The 17,479-nt window shown below is 32.8% G+C and overlaps 1 protein-coding gene across 4 annotated transcripts in view; it reads left to right on the top strand.

Moving 5' to 3' along the window:
- Positions 1-17,479, top strand: part of LOC111618600 (calcium-independent protein kinase C-like) — a 112,620-nt gene that overhangs the window by 78,205 nt on the left and 16,936 nt on the right. For 2 of the 4 annotated variants that reach the window (XM_023360154.1, XM_023360152.1), the window contains exons 8-12: positions 7,526-7,631; positions 7,750-7,973; positions 8,129-8,302; positions 8,400-8,554; positions 8,665-8,803. In XM_023360154.1, the coding sequence (XP_023215922.1) occupies positions 7,526-7,631; positions 7,750-7,973; positions 8,129-8,302; positions 8,400-8,554; positions 8,665-8,803 (798 nt within the window). The remainder of the gene's footprint in view (positions 1-7,525; positions 7,632-7,749; positions 7,974-8,128; positions 8,303-8,399; positions 8,555-8,664; positions 8,804-17,479) is intronic. The other 2 variants (XM_023360155.1, XM_023360156.1) reach the window with 1 other exon arrangement.

Below are 17,479 nucleotides of genomic sequence, written 5' to 3'. Positions count from 1 at the left end.
CCTTATCCCATGTGTAGGCTACCTTAACACGTGTTCCTGGACTTAACACATGGGATAAGTCAACGTAACACAAGATTACTGTTGACATGTTACACACGCGAAGAAAGCTGTAAAGGAAGGCCTAATTACGTCTACAAATACAAACACTACATCGTAATGTATGTAAATCAATTATCGTTACAAATAAGAGCTCGGTTGTCTCACTAAAAGAAGTATTGTTCAAGTATTAGGAAACTGTATAGAAAAATAATAACTCAAATCAGAAGGAAAAATAAATAAATAAAATTAAGAAACAAGGAATATCGAGAAGTAAAATAACATTACATTAATGAAAGTATTTAAAAAAAACAATTAAAGGTTAAGAGGTGCGAGAGAAAATATAAAATGATATATTTGCACTTAACGATAACCTTCAAATGTCGTGCTAGTGAGTGTTATACGCCGACGAAGACCCTTCAAAATATCAATAAATGACATTTAAGATAATTGCCGTTTCCGGAAATAACATTAGAGAATAAAAAGTATATTTTTCACTTTATTATAAGAGACCTTGTGTTGTAAAATTTTACCTTGTTTTCTTCTAATGTTATTAATTAATTTTCTTTACAGAGTTTTGTGTCATTCTGTATACAAACGGTAATAGATAAAAAGTCATGGTGATTTATTATAAAGTGTTTTAATTAATCTGGGCCTTCGAGAGGTTGCACCAGGCACAGGGTGCTCCCTTTCGAAGAAACGAAACAGTAGAACGTTTCATTATTAATAAAAGCATCCTTAAAGATTATTTTCTATTAGTAAAAATAATTTTAAAAGAGTTGAAATCACTATGGATCCTAAGTTTTAGGAGAGGGGAGCCATTAAAAGGCCCCAGCTTCCCTTTTCGACGGAGTTATGGATCTCGGAATCTACAAAGAAAGTAAATTTCGGAGGTCCTTAAATTGTAATTTAGAGAATCGTTAACTTGTAAACAAGAAAATAGCTATAACTGAGTATCATACTACTACTTTTCTGACAGAGAAGTTATTTGACCTTGACACAAGGCTAACAATGTGTTAGTTGTGTATATTGCCAAGAGGCGTAAGGTAAGGACAGCAAACCAATCGAAATTTATTTGTGGAGCCCTTAGAATTGGAGTTAATAAACAAATATACTTTATGCCTGAGGGATAACGCGTCATTGGTTATAACTACGACGTAGTAGTTATTGCAACACCTGGATTTTGCGAAAGTTGTTTGTTTCGTTCAATAACACTACTGTCAATCATTTCTTATTTTTATTCTATAAAAACAGTAATTACAATTAACAACCGTGTAAATAGAAACAATATAACAAGAATAAGAATCAAAACCCCGACAAATTAACCTTAACTAAACTCTAAAAATTGAATATCAAGAACATAACATAATCGCTTTTCATATTTCTTAATCTAGCTCTCAACAATTTACCACAATGGCACGTAATCATATGGGTAAAAAGGGCAATTGCCTGGGCCCTCACCAACAAGACCCCAAACTAATCTTCCATAAGAAAAAAATACTTTCTCCAAAAAATTCCTCCGAAGAAGTGTCTGAAGTCAACACTGTACAGTACATGGGACTCCTTAATTCAAATTGGCCTGGGCCCCGTGAAGATATAATGCGCCGCTGTACGGATTGTATTGGGTCCGTTCCTCATCTCTCGGTCGTCCTCGTTGTAGGCCTGGCTTAACACACGATCGGTGTAGGAAAAAAAGGCCTCTTAGTACTACGGGACAGAAAGAGTTAAAAATAGGGTACAGAGGGTAGCCAAAAGTTAGTTAGGCTAATCATCAAGATTATGATTCGGTCTCTTCCAACGTATAATAACATACAGCTGTTTCAAACTTGTTGTAACTGTTCTTTAATTAAAGATATATCTTTGTTAACTAGATTTTGGGCCGCCCTTATATTATATTTGCCATTTACGCATATAACACATACTGTATAACATAATCGTTATGTTGGTAACTAGACATCCCCTAAAGGAATGTAACCCTCCGAATTTTAATGTATTTCTATGGTATAATTGACTGTAAGTAGACTATTATCATTCAGTGTTGGCCGAATGATAAGGAACGGGCCTAAAATTTTTCCAGGTAATCGTCTGAAAAATTCCTGAGGATCCAAACGGGATTCGAAAACGAGTTTCCAGAAAAGAAAAGAATAACCTACTTTCTCGAGTAACGAATATAAAATGTAAGAGTGTAGATATTCACTATTGGTTAACTGAGTTGAGGGCCACCCTATGCACTGTACTGTACATAAGATACAAGGTGATCTAATGGCATTCTTTGAAAAATATGTATATCTAATAAAACGTATCACAATTACTTTTACTTCATACAATTTAGGATTCTGTTAATTGTATTATGTTCTCATAACTAGTTGGATGTTGAAGAAAGGGAGACAAGATGGTCGAGGAGCAATCACAAAATCCTTCGTAGGCTATTCTATCTCTAACACATGGCACATTGTTTCCCACTTTATTCCAAGCCTCTGTACAGTACACATCATACTATTCTTAACTCTTTGCATCCTGTGGGCAATAAGAGGACGTTTTAGCAAGTCCATCGTGAATTCGGCCAGGCCTACAATGAAACGGCAGGATGGTGAGGGACGGGGTCCGACATATCCGTACGGACCACCTCGAAAATTTTCTGATCCCGGATCCACGGAGCATTAAGGATCAGACCTTAGTCACTCGGCCATCTTTGATGAAATTTTAATTTAAAAATAAGAATTAAATGTTTGGATCTAAGTACAGTGAAAACTGCTTAGGCGACCACCTGCATTCGACGGGCACCTGTCAAAATGGGCAAAAATTTCTGGGCAAAAATGGGCACGGAATAGTTTACCCATAGAGTCTTTGTATAAGTTACTTGTGTAACGCGACCGCGGGCATCGATTTTTGGTCCGAAACAACATATAACACCTGTAATAAGCGACCATTTTCGCGAATGTATCTGGTCTAAACTATTGTAAGAACTAGTGTTGTAACGAATAGTATATTCGGCCTCAGGCCGAAAACCGAATATTCGGCCAGGAGCGTGGCCGAATAGCCGAATATTCGGCTTGATTAACGCACGTACGAAAATTGGCGCGCAAACCGCATTATGGCAAGGATCCTGCTCTCTATTGGCCCGCTGTCACTACGCTTCGCCAATCGCGTTAATTCTTGGCAGTTGTAGCCGACAGACAAGAGTGTCATGGAAGTATGTGATAAATGATGATATCAAATGACCTACACTTGTAAATAATGGAAAGAGAACAGAGAAGGACCGCGAAGTGAAAATGTGAAAATAAATATGAAATTGAGTTGATAACATAATCGAACAAGTCGAGGCAGCTTATTGGCACGAAATTCGCGCCCGTCAATGTCAAACAATTGTTGTCATAGACTTCGGAAAGCTAAATGCTTGTAATGAAAGTCACTTAGCGTGCACGGGCGAAAGCCTGGGGCCGTTCGGGCTATCAAGCTGTCTCGAATCTGTGAAATCATAACTGTGACTTATATCGACGTCCTATCTGTCTCTTTTCTCCGTTATCACCAGGCTGAGTCACGTAATTGTAAAATGGGAACTCTACGACGGAAAAGTGACGAATCGAAAGTATCGTGAGCGCGTATTATGATGTATGCATAGGCATACATGGATTAGAGCGATAGAGGAAAGAGAAAGGGAAGAGCAAAGACGAGCGCTTAAAAAGAAGGATAGGCCCTAGGGTCAGACCCTCAGATGTGCGACTATTCTCGAACGAATAAGTGTGTACGTGTGCTGATCTTTGTAATTATAAATTTTGAATACATGTGACTAGTATTATTTTCTTTTTTATTTTGTGCATGTTTCAAGTTATAAATAAATATAAACAAACAACACTAACACATTAAATCTAAGTACCAAAATGATTAATTTACTGTGTTTTTGTTATTTATTACTCCTGTTTTTAGGTATTCGGCCGAATAGTGATTAAATATTCGGTATTCGGCCGAATAGTGAAAAATAGGCCGAATACCGAATAGTAACCGAATATTCGTTACATCACTAGTAAGAACCCATCTCAACAACGTTTCCCCCTCCTAATATAATAAATTCGTCTACACTCTTGTTCGAACCCATCCCGGGCACTTCTCCCACCCTCTAAATTAGGTGCAGGTGTTAATAAATTAGTCTAGCAACAAAAGAAATTCATTTGTTTGTTGGAAAATGTCTGAAAAACAAAAGAAATGTGCTGTCGTTAGAAGATCGTATTAAAGTTATCACAACAGCAATTAGCAGCGAAGTTTAACTGTAGGAAAACGAAATTGATTTTACCGTAGACCTACCGTATTTTCCTTGGGGGGTGTAAAATATTGTACACGATACAATTAATCTGCTGATCTCATCGTTTGATAAAATCTATTTTTATTTATTTATTTTGAAGCTCATATACAGTACACGTGCGATATATAGCTTCTGTATCAACCTACCTTATTTCCACGATATTTTCAGAAAAATAATATCCAAGTAATTTTCTCACGCAAAATATTCAAAAAAACAATAAACGCATTAATGCAAAAATCAGTTTTACTTCCTTTTTCGATTCCGCGATTGTAATGAAATCGTATAATGAGAAAAAATAATAAATACAGTATTTAAAAAATACAGTATTTTTAAAGTTAAAATAAGATTAAACTAACGAAAAGCAAAGTGATGGATAGATAGGACGCGCTTGTATATTGATGACGTAATACACGTAACTGTGGAGAGAATGAAACGAACCGAGTCGAATTAATTAAGTCGGAAAAAAAGTAAATGTGCATTATAATCGAGAAAATGCAAGTATTGTATTAATCTTTAAAATATAATACAATACCAATATAGCCCTATCGTTGAAAAAATTCGCTTATTTTTTCTCACCTCGAGTTTTGCTTAGTAGAAATGGCTAAAAAGTGCGCAAAATACATACGGAAATACGTTATTACAGGACCACCTGTATTGGACGACCACCTGTCTAAAAGATCACTTTTTGAAGGAACCGTGGGTGGTCGCTATAGACAGGCTTTACTGTATTTGAACACGATTTATTGTATTTCGAAAATGAGAAAATGTCAATAGCCTTTCAGACTTCTTTTTCCAACGTTTTCAGCAAATAACATTGCCAATTTTCACTAAATAAATAGTAACTTATAAAAACTAGGTTACAAACTAAATATCCACTGAAAAGTTGCCAAAACGTTCTCTTCAAAGCATTGCTAATTGTTATTTCATTTTGAATAAATTTTCATTGTACTGTGAATTCAACCGAAATTAAACATGGAAGAAGTTTCGACCTAAATTGTAAGCGATTCACATAAATAAATGAGCGGTAGAGGAGAGGATTAATGGCGTAATATAACGCAACTCTTGGACGTTCTTCCAAGGTGGTGCCTTCTTCCCGGAGGACTTTCTATAGGAAACTGTTATTTAACTCCACGCTGTCAGCCCATTGTTCAGGCACGAATCCATGATTAGTGTATAGTTCTTTTATCCATTCGTCTACTGGTGCGCTCAACGATTGGATACACTATTTAAATTATGCACTGTTATGTATAGATTATACGATCGAACTCGGTTTTATTCGTTATTGGACTGATGAAAGTCCTCCTCCTTCGGCAGATCGTCCGTGCGTGAACAGATAAACCAAACCGATGGCATGTACTGTACAGTATATATATATACACATCGTGTGTCCTCCGGAAAGTTTTGGATTTCATTCTCATGTAGAAGTTCAACGCGAAAAGGAAGAACACATACACGTGTTTACCGATTAAAACAAGTTTAATTTCGCGCTGAATTTGATATATATATACACAGATTAGGTGTGGATTCCCGCTGTCCTCTAGACGTTTCCAACAATCCTCGGTGATCAGGTATAACAGTAGACCGGTAGTTAACTCCTCTACAACTATCTCCCGACAATTAATTTACACGCGCGAGCCTTAACCTAACTTAAAACTAATAGATAGAATAGGAAGAAAGGGAAATGAGAAGAATCAAAGGACGAAGGGTACCCAATTTCCAGCGACGAAAGTTCCTAGTCTCGGCTTCCCACGCTCGTCTGTTTCTCTTCGAGTCCGGCCTAAGAATAATTCTGGAATCTCTCCTTTTCCCCTCCAGCCTCGTTGCCGTCTATTGTTCTAACCCTACCTCCTGATGGGTTAGGGGTGAGACGAGTTCTCGGAAGGCCGAGACAAAGAAACAAAGAAATCGGAAAGAAGGATTATTCTACAGAAATAGAATTTAAATTAAAACNACCCAATTTCCAGCGACGAAAGTTCCTAGTCTCGGCTTCCCACGCTCGTCTGTTTCTCTTCGAGTCCGGCCTAAGAATAATTCTGGAATCTCTCCTTTACCCCTCCAGCCTCGTTGCCGTCTATTGTTCTAACCCTACCTCCTGATGGGTTAGGGGTGAGGCGAGTTCTCGGAAGGCCTAGACAAAGAAACAAAGAAATCGGAAAGAAGGATTATTCTACAGAAATAGAATTTAAATTAAAACTAAACTATACAGAATAATCTAAAAAAAAAGCATGTATGTAACCACACTAAAATGTGAATTTTTCTCGAGATTATAATGTCTTGAATTATTTAGTTTTTTCGATTTGATGGAAACACGCAAGCGATCTTCTACGGGGTGCCTCCCGGGAAGACCTATTGGAAAATTGGCGCCTATTTAGGTGTTAGACACGTGAAGAAAACCCAGAAAAGCGGCCAGAACGTTGTTCGGGTGCTAACTCTCGACCAACTATCAATGTTCGGGGGGGTTTCATGCACTCGGCCTCTGATGCACCCAAGTAGTTCGCTGCTGAATGGCCGAGCGGTTAGGGTAACAGCCAGCCGCCGTGGGATCCGGGATCGAATCCGACCGGTGGAAAAATTCCAGGAATATTTCGGACCCGACCCGTCACCACCCGTGCTCCCCATTGTGGGCCCAACCGAGCCTATAACGGGCTAGTTAAAAAAGCCTTCATAGCGCTTGGGTAAGTCTTTCCGCCTTACCCAAGCGGTTTTTCAAACATATTATAAAAACAATTAATATATATTTCANAATGAAGATATTTATCTTAATTATGAAAATATACTAGCATGTTTTTTAATTTTTGGAACCTAACCCTCCTTTTCGTATTAGTTCTTTGTTTCGTATAACATGGATTCGCATAACATGGCAATTTTTTGGAACGTAACTACTGTGTTATACGGGGGTTACCTGTACTTATCCTATAAATAGAGATTGAAGCTTTCTTGAGGATGAAACTAAAAGTAAAGTATTTAGTTTCCTCCTCTTTCTACAAAATGAAATAGCTCAAAAATTTGTATTTTATCTATCAATTTTGAATAGATAAAGAATAAATTTTTATTTTGTATTTGTTATATTAAGTATTATTTTAATTTATTGATAAATTATTTTATGTTAAAGATAATTTTTCTTAGAAATAAATATTTTAATTTTGAAAATTAATCACATGGTACATAATACTTATATCTAATGTACAGGAATGTCCTTTACAGACATCAATCAGTGAATCTCCCAACAAACTTTCTCAAGTAACAGAAAGATCACGTACTTCTCCTCTTCCTTCTACTACAGATCCACAGCCAGGTTTGGAGAATTATAATCACAAAAATTTATAACCATTAAGCGCACACATGAAAGAAAAATTCACGATCAATTATATAAAAAAAAAAGTTTTTAATGAATTATTGAATGTATTTAACAGATCTTACTTCGCCACATTTGGAAACTGGAACAGATAAATCTAATCAAATGGCGTTAAGAATACCGGGTATAACTTTATCCTCTGATCAAAATCGGGACAAGAGTCACACAACAATAGGTGTTCATATGGATGATGACCATTATAATTATGAAAGTAGACCTAACAGACTTGGTTTGGAGGATTTCACGTTCATAAAAGTGCTTGGAAAAGGAAGTTTTGGAAAGGTATTAAATTATGATTTTGATTTAAATAGTTAAATACTTATTTAATTTATACATTAATACAAAATAATGCATTTATATATGAATTATATATATTAATGGCTATTTAAAGCAGATAGGTTTAAAAATCATTTCTTATAATGAAATGAATGTTATAGGTAATGCTTGCAGAGAAGAAAGGCACTGAAGATGTTTATGCTGTGAAAGTTTTAAAGAAGGATGTAATTCTTCAAGATGATGATGTTGATTGTACAATGACGGAGAAACGTATATTAACCCTTTCGGCTAAACATCCTTTCTTGACTGCCATCCATTGTTGTTTTCAAACTGAGGTATTATACATTTTGAAATTTATTTCATTTGGTAGAATTTTTAAGTACATTTTTACAGTTACAGTAAGTATTTTTAAGTATTATGTGTCATTCCTAGGATCGATTATTTTTTGTTATGGAATATGTTAATGGAGGAGATCTCATGTTTCAAATTCAAAAGGCTCGTAAATTTGATGAACCAAGAGCACGTTTCTATGCAGCAGAAGTCACGTTAGCATTGATGTTTCTACATCGAAATGGTGTAATATATAGGTACTTTCCTTTATTCATTACTAATATTAATAAATAAATAAATATAAATATATATATGTGTGTGTATCTGCTCTATATTACATTTGTTAAATTATATATTTTTTTTTCAGAGATCTGAAGTTAGATAATATTTTATTGGATAGTGAAGGCCATTGTAAGATTGCTGATTTTGGAATGTGTAAAGAAAATATTATTAATGGTGCAACAACAACAACATTTTGTGGTACTCCAGACTATATAGCCCCTGAGGTATAAAAATTGTCAAAATAATTGATTTATATTTCTTATGAGTTTTAATTATAGAAATTATAGATACTATAAGATAAAAATGTAAGATTATAAGTGATTATATTGTTTAGTTTGAAATATTATGATATAATCACAATTTTAAATTGATTTGTATATTTTTATTTTTATATCTGTGTATTCTTTTATGAAAATATCAAGGAACTCTGACCTCTAACTTTATGGATTTTTTTATTAACTTTTATATTGTTACTCTTTTGGAAACTTGGATAATGTATTCTACAAAACTTTCTTTTCCTTGTTAAATTCATTGATAAACTCTACAAAGTTTAGCACATCAGCCAGATGGACAAAAAAGACTTATTGGTGGAGTTTTATTGATCATTTTTCAGACATTTGGTTAGATTGAGATACTTACTATATTTGATAATTTTATCATAATTAAAATTATGACAAGAAATTTTTGAAGGATGTCTTAGTTTAACATTAATTCTTACATATTCTAATTTTGATAGTTTGATAGTGGATCTCAAAAGACATATTTGCCAATTATGTCAATGATGATTTTCTAACATTTAAAGATGCTAATGCTAGAATTGCTAGTGAACTGGATTTATTATATACAAGTTCTAACATGAAATCTTTTAATTTTCAATCTTCTAATGATTTACTTCTCATGTATTTTTTCCTCTCTAAAATTAAGTTTAATGAAATCTTTTAGTTTGTTTATTCTCGATGAACACTTTATAAAAGATTTTCCCATCAACTTTACATTTATGTCTTTTGCAGATACTTCAGTTATTGATTTAATTGTATCAAATTTTTAAATTATTTAAATTTCCCATTAAATTAAAGTTTTATGTAAGTTCAGTTCTGATCCCATTTCTGTCCAAAAATATTGTTTACTAAGGTTCTAAATTAGGGGATGTCTAACTCCTGATTTAGAATCTTAGTAAACAACCTTTTTGTTTCTCTGGGCCACATTGGAAGAAGTCATGGAGTTTTGGGCCACAAATGTATTACCATAGCTTAAGAACAAAAAAAAACGTAAAATATATAGTTTCCATATTTAAGTATTTTAAAATTTATTAGTTTTTTTCATTATAAATACAGAACATGGAATTCATTTCACATTGTTTTATACATTTTATGTATAAGTCAAAATCATAAAACTAATGTGATATTTGACATTGTTGTTGAGAAACTAATGCATCAATATCTGTTTTGATTGAAGTGGTTGCAATTCTCAGGCACCCTCAAGATGTTCATTTGATATTTTAGTTCTAATTTTACATTTACTATGCTTCATTCTTGAAAATAGTTGTTCACATATGTAGGTGCTTCCAAACAATGATGACATGAATAACACATGACTGTGCAGTGTGGGATATATGTCTCTGGGTAGGTATGATTTATAAAAGTCAAAGAGACGTGATCAAATTTCTTTTTAAGTTGGATGTCAGATTGCAACTCTAAGCATTCCATTTGAAAAGTTGCTGGCAGCATTACTATATCGGTAAATGGAGTTGCAAAAATACAAAAATTGAGATTATTTTTCCAAAAATCCTTAAATCTATTTTTGAATTCTTATATCAAATGGAAAAGTAAGGCTACAGATTTTTTCCCATTTTTAGGAATATGTTTGGACATTGTGTTAAAATGCAAAAAGTTATTTGCGTTTAATTGCAATAATTTCAGTTTTACCTGTAATACGTTTATGGTTTGAAACATTGCACTGATAAGTTGGTTTTTCCCTTGAAGACATGTGTTTAAGTCATTTAAATGAGCAGTCAAATCTACCAAAAATGATTGGTGTGTTTTGAGTGCGAGTGCCTTTCGAGGATATTGATAAAGCTGAAGACAACTTCGAACAGATGTCTGTGCTTAGTAGTGACCGCGGCCGGAAAGAGAAGACAAAGTTAGGACCACGCGGTTGCTGCAGATGGTCTCAAAAACAGGTACTTGTCGCCTAATGCCATTGCCAAAGTGCTCTGGGAAGCTGCTAGGTTTTTCTGCAGTGAATCTTTTTCGTCTAGCAGCTGATTATATGCCCTGTGCAGGTCGTCAAAAATTGCGGACGCCTTGTCGACGTAGGTGCGCACTTGCTCAAATTTTTCTGCTTTCTTTGATAGCAGACAGGGCAGCCTTTAGCTCTCTGTGAAACGATCAACTGGCTGTTTCGGAGTATGGTCCTGATGTTAGTTCTTCTCTGTCTGCAGACGTGTTTTTTCTGACGAAATTGTTAACGTTTTTAATTAAAATACTCTAGCAACTGATTTTTTGATAAACCTCAGATCGGAATTAAACGCTCGAGTTTTGCTCTATTGCGCGTTTCGGTCAGCTGAATTTCGGTTCCTCATTTCAACAGCGATGAGGAGAACAACCCGTTTGCCGGGAACACTTTGCCCGGGATCGGGTGCCAGCTCCTTGGAATCGCGCGACAGATGCAAGCCAGTTGGCATCTTCAAGTTCTGGCACGGATTTTGCTTTCGATGTCATAAAAGATTTAATTTCATTAAGTAGGTCATAAATCTTTTTAACATTTGTCCTCGACTGAGCCACTTTACTTCTGAAAAGTATACAATATTGGCATACTCAGCAACAACATTTTTGAGAAAGTCTTGGAATTGGCAGTGATGTAATCCCCAGGCTTTTATAAAATTCACAGTCTTGATGATGATTTGCATAACATGATCCATTTTCAAAGCTTTTCCACATAAATTTTCTTGATGTAATATGCAATGGTACTTCATCAAATGAGAATTTTTGACAGCAAATGGTATCAGCTTCTATTAATTTTACAAGCCCTTTTTTTTACCTATCATAGCTGGGGCCCCATCCATAATTACACCAGATATATTGGAAAGGGATAAAGAAAATTGCGTTAATGTTTTTTTCACTGGTTCATATAAATCTCTTGATTTTGTCGTGTCTTTTAATGGCACTAATGAGAGCATTTCTTTAGTTACACTATATTTGTCATTAATACCTCTAATAAAAATGGCGAATTGAGCCATATCAGTAGCATCAGTACTTTCATCCATGGCCAAAGAATAAAATGTAAACCCACAGGCTTTACTTTTCAAATCACTTTCGATATTTTTCCCGAGATTGTCAATTCTCTTGGGCAATAGTTTGATGAGACAAACTGATTTTAGAAATATCACCTTTCTTGTCTGGGAAAATTATATTTGCAACACTTTCATGCATTCCTCAATAAACTAGCCATCAGAAAATGGTTTTGATTTTTGGCAATTAAATTTGCAACTACATAACTAGCCTTCACAAAGGATTCTGTCTGAGTTGTAACATTACTAAAAAAGTTTTGTTGAGATATAAAATCTTTTTTTAGTACCATTACTTGGTCTTTGCGACACATCCCTTGATATGCATTGAATTTGGAAGCATGTTTTTGTGCATAATGCCTTCTCAAATTATACTCTTTGAAGATGGGTATTGAAACATGACAAATTAAGCAGAGTGTCTCACCTTTCACTTCAAGAAAAAAGTAATCCTCTGTCCATTTCTCATTAAATAACCTTTTTTCATCAATATATTTCCATTTCTTAGAAACTGTTTTTGTTCAGTCATAGAAGCCATGCTGAAGGGTAATGTTTAATAATTTTTATTACTTATTTAAAACTAATTAAAAAAAAATGTGTATTTACTTACTTTTCTTAAAAAGAAACAACTATTAAATAAATTTTAAAAATAATACAATTTGTTGTTTCACAAATAAAAACAAGAGATGATAGATACTCAATAAAAATATATTTGGTTTCCCAGCTTTATACATATTTTATTTTTGAGTGTAAAGGAAATATTTTCAAATAGTTGGAAATGTGTGAAATAAGAAGGAATCAGCATTGCCAGATGCTTTTAGTGTTTGTTGCCAAAATTTTTCTAAAAGATAGCCCAAAAGTAGCCAACTCAAAAAGTTCCTTTTTAATAACCCGAGATTTGACGATAAAGAACACACCATTCATGCTTTTCCAGCAATAACTTTAATCACAATAAATGTTTTCGGCCATTTCACAGGCCTGTAAACTGATCGGAAATAAGGATCGCAAGACTCAAAATATATACACTGTAATTTATTATGTCGAGAACACTTATTTTATCCACAAAGTAGATTGCAATGAATTATGCAACTAATGATCTTGCCAAGACGGACTGGAAAAAATTAATTTTTATATGTAATATTCTTAATAGTTATTAATTTGCTATTACAAAAGATTTATCAAACTACAATTATTTATTAATTTGAAAGTTGACTAATAGATTTCTTTATTAAACCAATATGTATTGTACATTAATAATAATAATAGATAAAGAATTCCTACATCCCACAGTACAGAAAGTAGACTACAAAAACCAATTAAAATATTAAAAACAGATATTAAATTTATCATCAAAAATAGCATAAGGAAAAATTAAAATTACTTTTAAAACATCATTTAAAACAGAAAAACAAAAACCAAATTGATGAAGTTTATTGATATATCCAAAATGCACATATTAGTTTAATAAAGATATCTCAGTGAACTTTCAAATTAAATAACTGTAGGAAAATTAATAATATCTTTACTACTTTTATTATTTAAGGATTAACATGTCTATAGTCTATTTATCGTAATTTGGCACCTACTGTAAACAAAGATTTTGTCGTATTAATCTGCCGGAGATTTTCATTGGTCAAATCACAATCGGAAGTGGCTAGACATGTGTTGCCCATTTAAGCGCTTTTCTCTGCACATGTTAATTAAAGTAGGTCAGAGTGGTTACAACAATTTAAAAATTACCGAGATAATACTTAGAAAAGTTATTATAGCCTACTTTAACATTTTTACGTAGCCATTTAAATTATTTCCATTGTTTAAATATAGTTTGTCAAAAATTATTATTAAATATATATTATTAAGATTTACACGAAACATATTTATAATTGTGTAGTTGAACGTACTTCAGAATTTTTATCTACACAACTATTTTATTAAATAGATATAAAACAAAGCAAAAAAAAATTCTCCGGCAATCCATAAAAATCATATGCAAACCTCTAAAGGAAAACTATACTGTAATGTATGAATTAATCTTTGTGATATTTATATAATTAAAAATTTTTTAAAATAATTATAGTGTAAACTTACCTTATTAATCATCTGTATCATAAGATAGTTGCTCAAAGTAATCATTTATATCCCTTTTGTCACTACTTGTGTTTGACTGAATAATCATTTTTTCTACAACAGTTTCCGAAATCTCATCAAGTTGTGACATTCATTGTTCTTTTTCTATATGTTTGATACATTTTCGATACAATTTGAAATAATGATAGTTATTGGAATGAATAGAAAACGAAACCAAAACATTATAGTGTGCATGGCTGGAAAAAGTTTATTTTTAGTGATTCAGAATGTGCAAATAGTCATTAAAATAACAATTTAACAAATATGAAATAATTACATTTATAATCATTGTTAAGTGACTAGTATTTCATTAATGATTTTATAAATAACGAAGAACTATTTTCTGCAAATGAATGCGATGCAACATGGTTTCTAATTGATGGACATGGGTTTAAACCAATAAACAAAGGGAGGTGTGTCTTAGTATGTTTACATTAGGTGCCAAGTTACGATAGACTATAGATTATAGTAATAAGTATTAAAACTTCATTGTGAAAAAGGATATTTTAAAAGATTACTTCTACAGACACTTTCAATTTTTCACTTAGAAATAGATAAATTTATTTATTATAAAGGAGATAAACAAAAATTTATTTGAAAAATACTTAAAAAATATTTGTTTTATTTGTATCTCTAATTAATAAAAAATGATGAAACATCATTTTAAAGTGCATTAAACTTTCTTCACTTCACTTCTTTATCTTTTGATAAAGAAGTGAGGAAGTTGGAAAATTAAGGGTCGATATTTGCATAACAGAAGGTCTATTTAACCTTTCTCACTACTATTTATTTTTTGGTCTTTCTCTCCTTTCCCCGAATTTGGGTCTACAATCCTTTGAGTCACAACTCCAGCTTTATTTAGTATTCCTTCCTTATTCACACATTTCCAAGATTTAAAAATATTTCCTTTCCACTCAAAAATAAAATATGTGTAAAGGTTTACGGCTTTGTAAAACTTCTTTTTTGAGTTTATGTTGTTGAAATAAAAAAATTTAAAAATTTGTCGGTTTTGTTTATACATTTATTGGGCTGCATTGGAACTTGTCTTGGGCCGCGGGTTGGACACTCGTTCTAAATGATTCTATGAAAAGAATCATTTAGAAACTTTCAAAGTTAGATGATTATTTTCTTAATGTTAGCTCTAGTTGCAATGGATTAGAAAAAGTTTTTTCAGATTCTTTTTCTGATTACTTGGCTTTGATATTTTTGTTGTTAGAATCAGTGTCTCAAAATGATAAGTTAAAGTACAATGTTTTTTAAGTTATATAAAAAAAATGGTTTGACTACAATTGCTTGAAATTAAAAATGCTTACTAATTGAGACTTGCAATCTTTTAAGAAAAATAGAACTTTAGAATCATTTACAAATTATTCTAAATTAAAGAAAAGCTTAAGTTTCTTTAGCCAAAACAATTCCTTTTTTGTTTTACAAAAGTCAATATACAATTACTGAATTCTAGAAATTCTGGTCACTTTAGAAAATTAGTCAGTAAATTTAAGATACAAAAATTATTTTGCAATGTTATTTCTATTAAGGAATGGAATATGTTTTTGAAGGAACATTTTTTTGGCTCTCTCTCAGTAAATAATTTGGATGTATGTATCTACAATTACAGTCAGTTACTAATTTCTCTCAAGTTTCTAGGATTTTGTGACCATAGGATCAGCACCTCTTTAATGCCTTGTCAAGATTGACACCACCGTGTCCTGATTGACACGGAAGCCGAGACAGTGTGTTGATTTGGTCATGTAAGCAGCCGTGTGCACAGGTGATTGGATCCAGGATGGAGATGGGTTGAGAGACAGCATACCAGAAGTAAAGTACTCAGATACGAAAGTTAACGACTAAATAACCATTTATTTTCAAAATGAAGAGGAATACATGATACAATATACAATAGATATATTAGGTTATACTGACTTAGCCTATTCTTCTAGTGGTCACGAGAGAGAGAGTTTACATGAGATACGGGCAGGATAAATACCTTGTAGAGGTTCTGAGGGTAGAGGATCTTCTAGGAGACCTTGATCTGCTGCGAGCTGGTTGGAGAGCAAGGAAGAAAGTTTTGGAGGACAGTTCTTATTCCGATAGTTCTGAGAAAACATTAGATATTATGGCCATAGGCAAGGAGGTATCCAAAAATGAGGTATCCTAAGGAGCACATGGTATCTGTAAATTAGAACACAAGGAAAAATGAGTGGTCTGATCGAGGAACTGGCGATGACTGCCTAAACTTGCAGTTTCTGGCTATATTGACTTGGAGAAATCAAGATTGTAGGTCGGGAGGTTATGAGAAAGCATCACTTTTACTGCTGAGAACTTAACAAATGATTTACTCCCAGGTGTGAAAGTTGATGTTACAACGTTAAATTGTTTACGTTAAAGTCCAATTTCTCACAATTTATTTTTGAGTCACTTGCAAAATGAAAGGTTTTTTGACTAGCCTTCTTTTTGGAAGAAAGTATTTTTAAAAATGCTACTTAAAAAGGGTTTTAGATCTATGCCAACAAATTATAGATAATATCCTTAATTAATGTGTTTAGAAAGATTTTTTCCTCTCTATATTGGTGAATTGCTTGAATCTCTGTATAGAGGAATTTGGTATTATATCCCCTTGTTGAGGAGTAATTTTGAAAAATAGAGATGTTTGTTATAGTCTCTTTATTTTTGCATGGAATTATTCAGCTAGTGTTATGTAAGAAATGCCATAAGTTATATATATGTAGGTCTTATTGATCTGAGGAAAGCCTTTGGCTCTTCAGATCAATAAGACCTACATATATATAACTTATTGTGGAAACTCAACAAGTTAGGTTTTCCAATTTGTTTATTAATTAACTTAAGCTGTTATTTTCTGATACTACATACATTCTGAAGGATAGTTTTATTTTAGAATAGATTTGTGAGCATTAAAGGATTGCCTTGGGACAAGCCTGAGTCCTGTTTTTTTTTTTTTCAATCTGTTTATAAATTATTACAACTTTTATACAAAATAAAAGAAAATAATGCTAGGCCCATAATATTATCTCCACAAATTGAATTGGATTGCCTTTGCTTTGCAGATAATAATAATTTTCTGTCAAATTTCATTGTTACCTTCAGTCAAAGCTCAATGGTTTAGTTGAATATTAAAAAAATAGCAGGTTGACAATTAATAAAACTTAATAAAAAAATGACATGTTTTTGTTGAGGAAGCTGATAATCTTTACATATCAAATAAAAAATTGGAAATAATGTCAAACTATTTTGGATGTGTTTTCTTCTCAAGGTTCATTTTCCTTTCATTTGGAGAAAGTATTGCTAGATGTCAAATTAAAATTATCAAATATAATAAAACTATTAATGAATATGAAAATACCTTTTTATTAACTATTAAGTCAAAATATCAAGATTTGATAACTTTGTTTAATTAATATTATGTGACACAAGAATACAAATCTAGACTATCCAAACTGCATCTTCACTTGTCCTTTGCACCAGGACAATGAGA

This window comes from Centruroides sculpturatus, unplaced genomic scaffold (genome assembly GCF_000671375.1).
Source record: "Centruroides sculpturatus isolate CEXI.00-Female unplaced genomic scaffold, Cexi_2.0 scaffold42, whole genome shotgun sequence".
Lineage (NCBI taxonomy): Eukaryota > Metazoa > Arthropoda > Arachnida > Scorpiones > Buthidae > Centruroides > Centruroides sculpturatus.
Note: the sequence above shows the minus strand (reverse complement) of the source record. Positions and strands in the feature narration are given on the sequence as shown.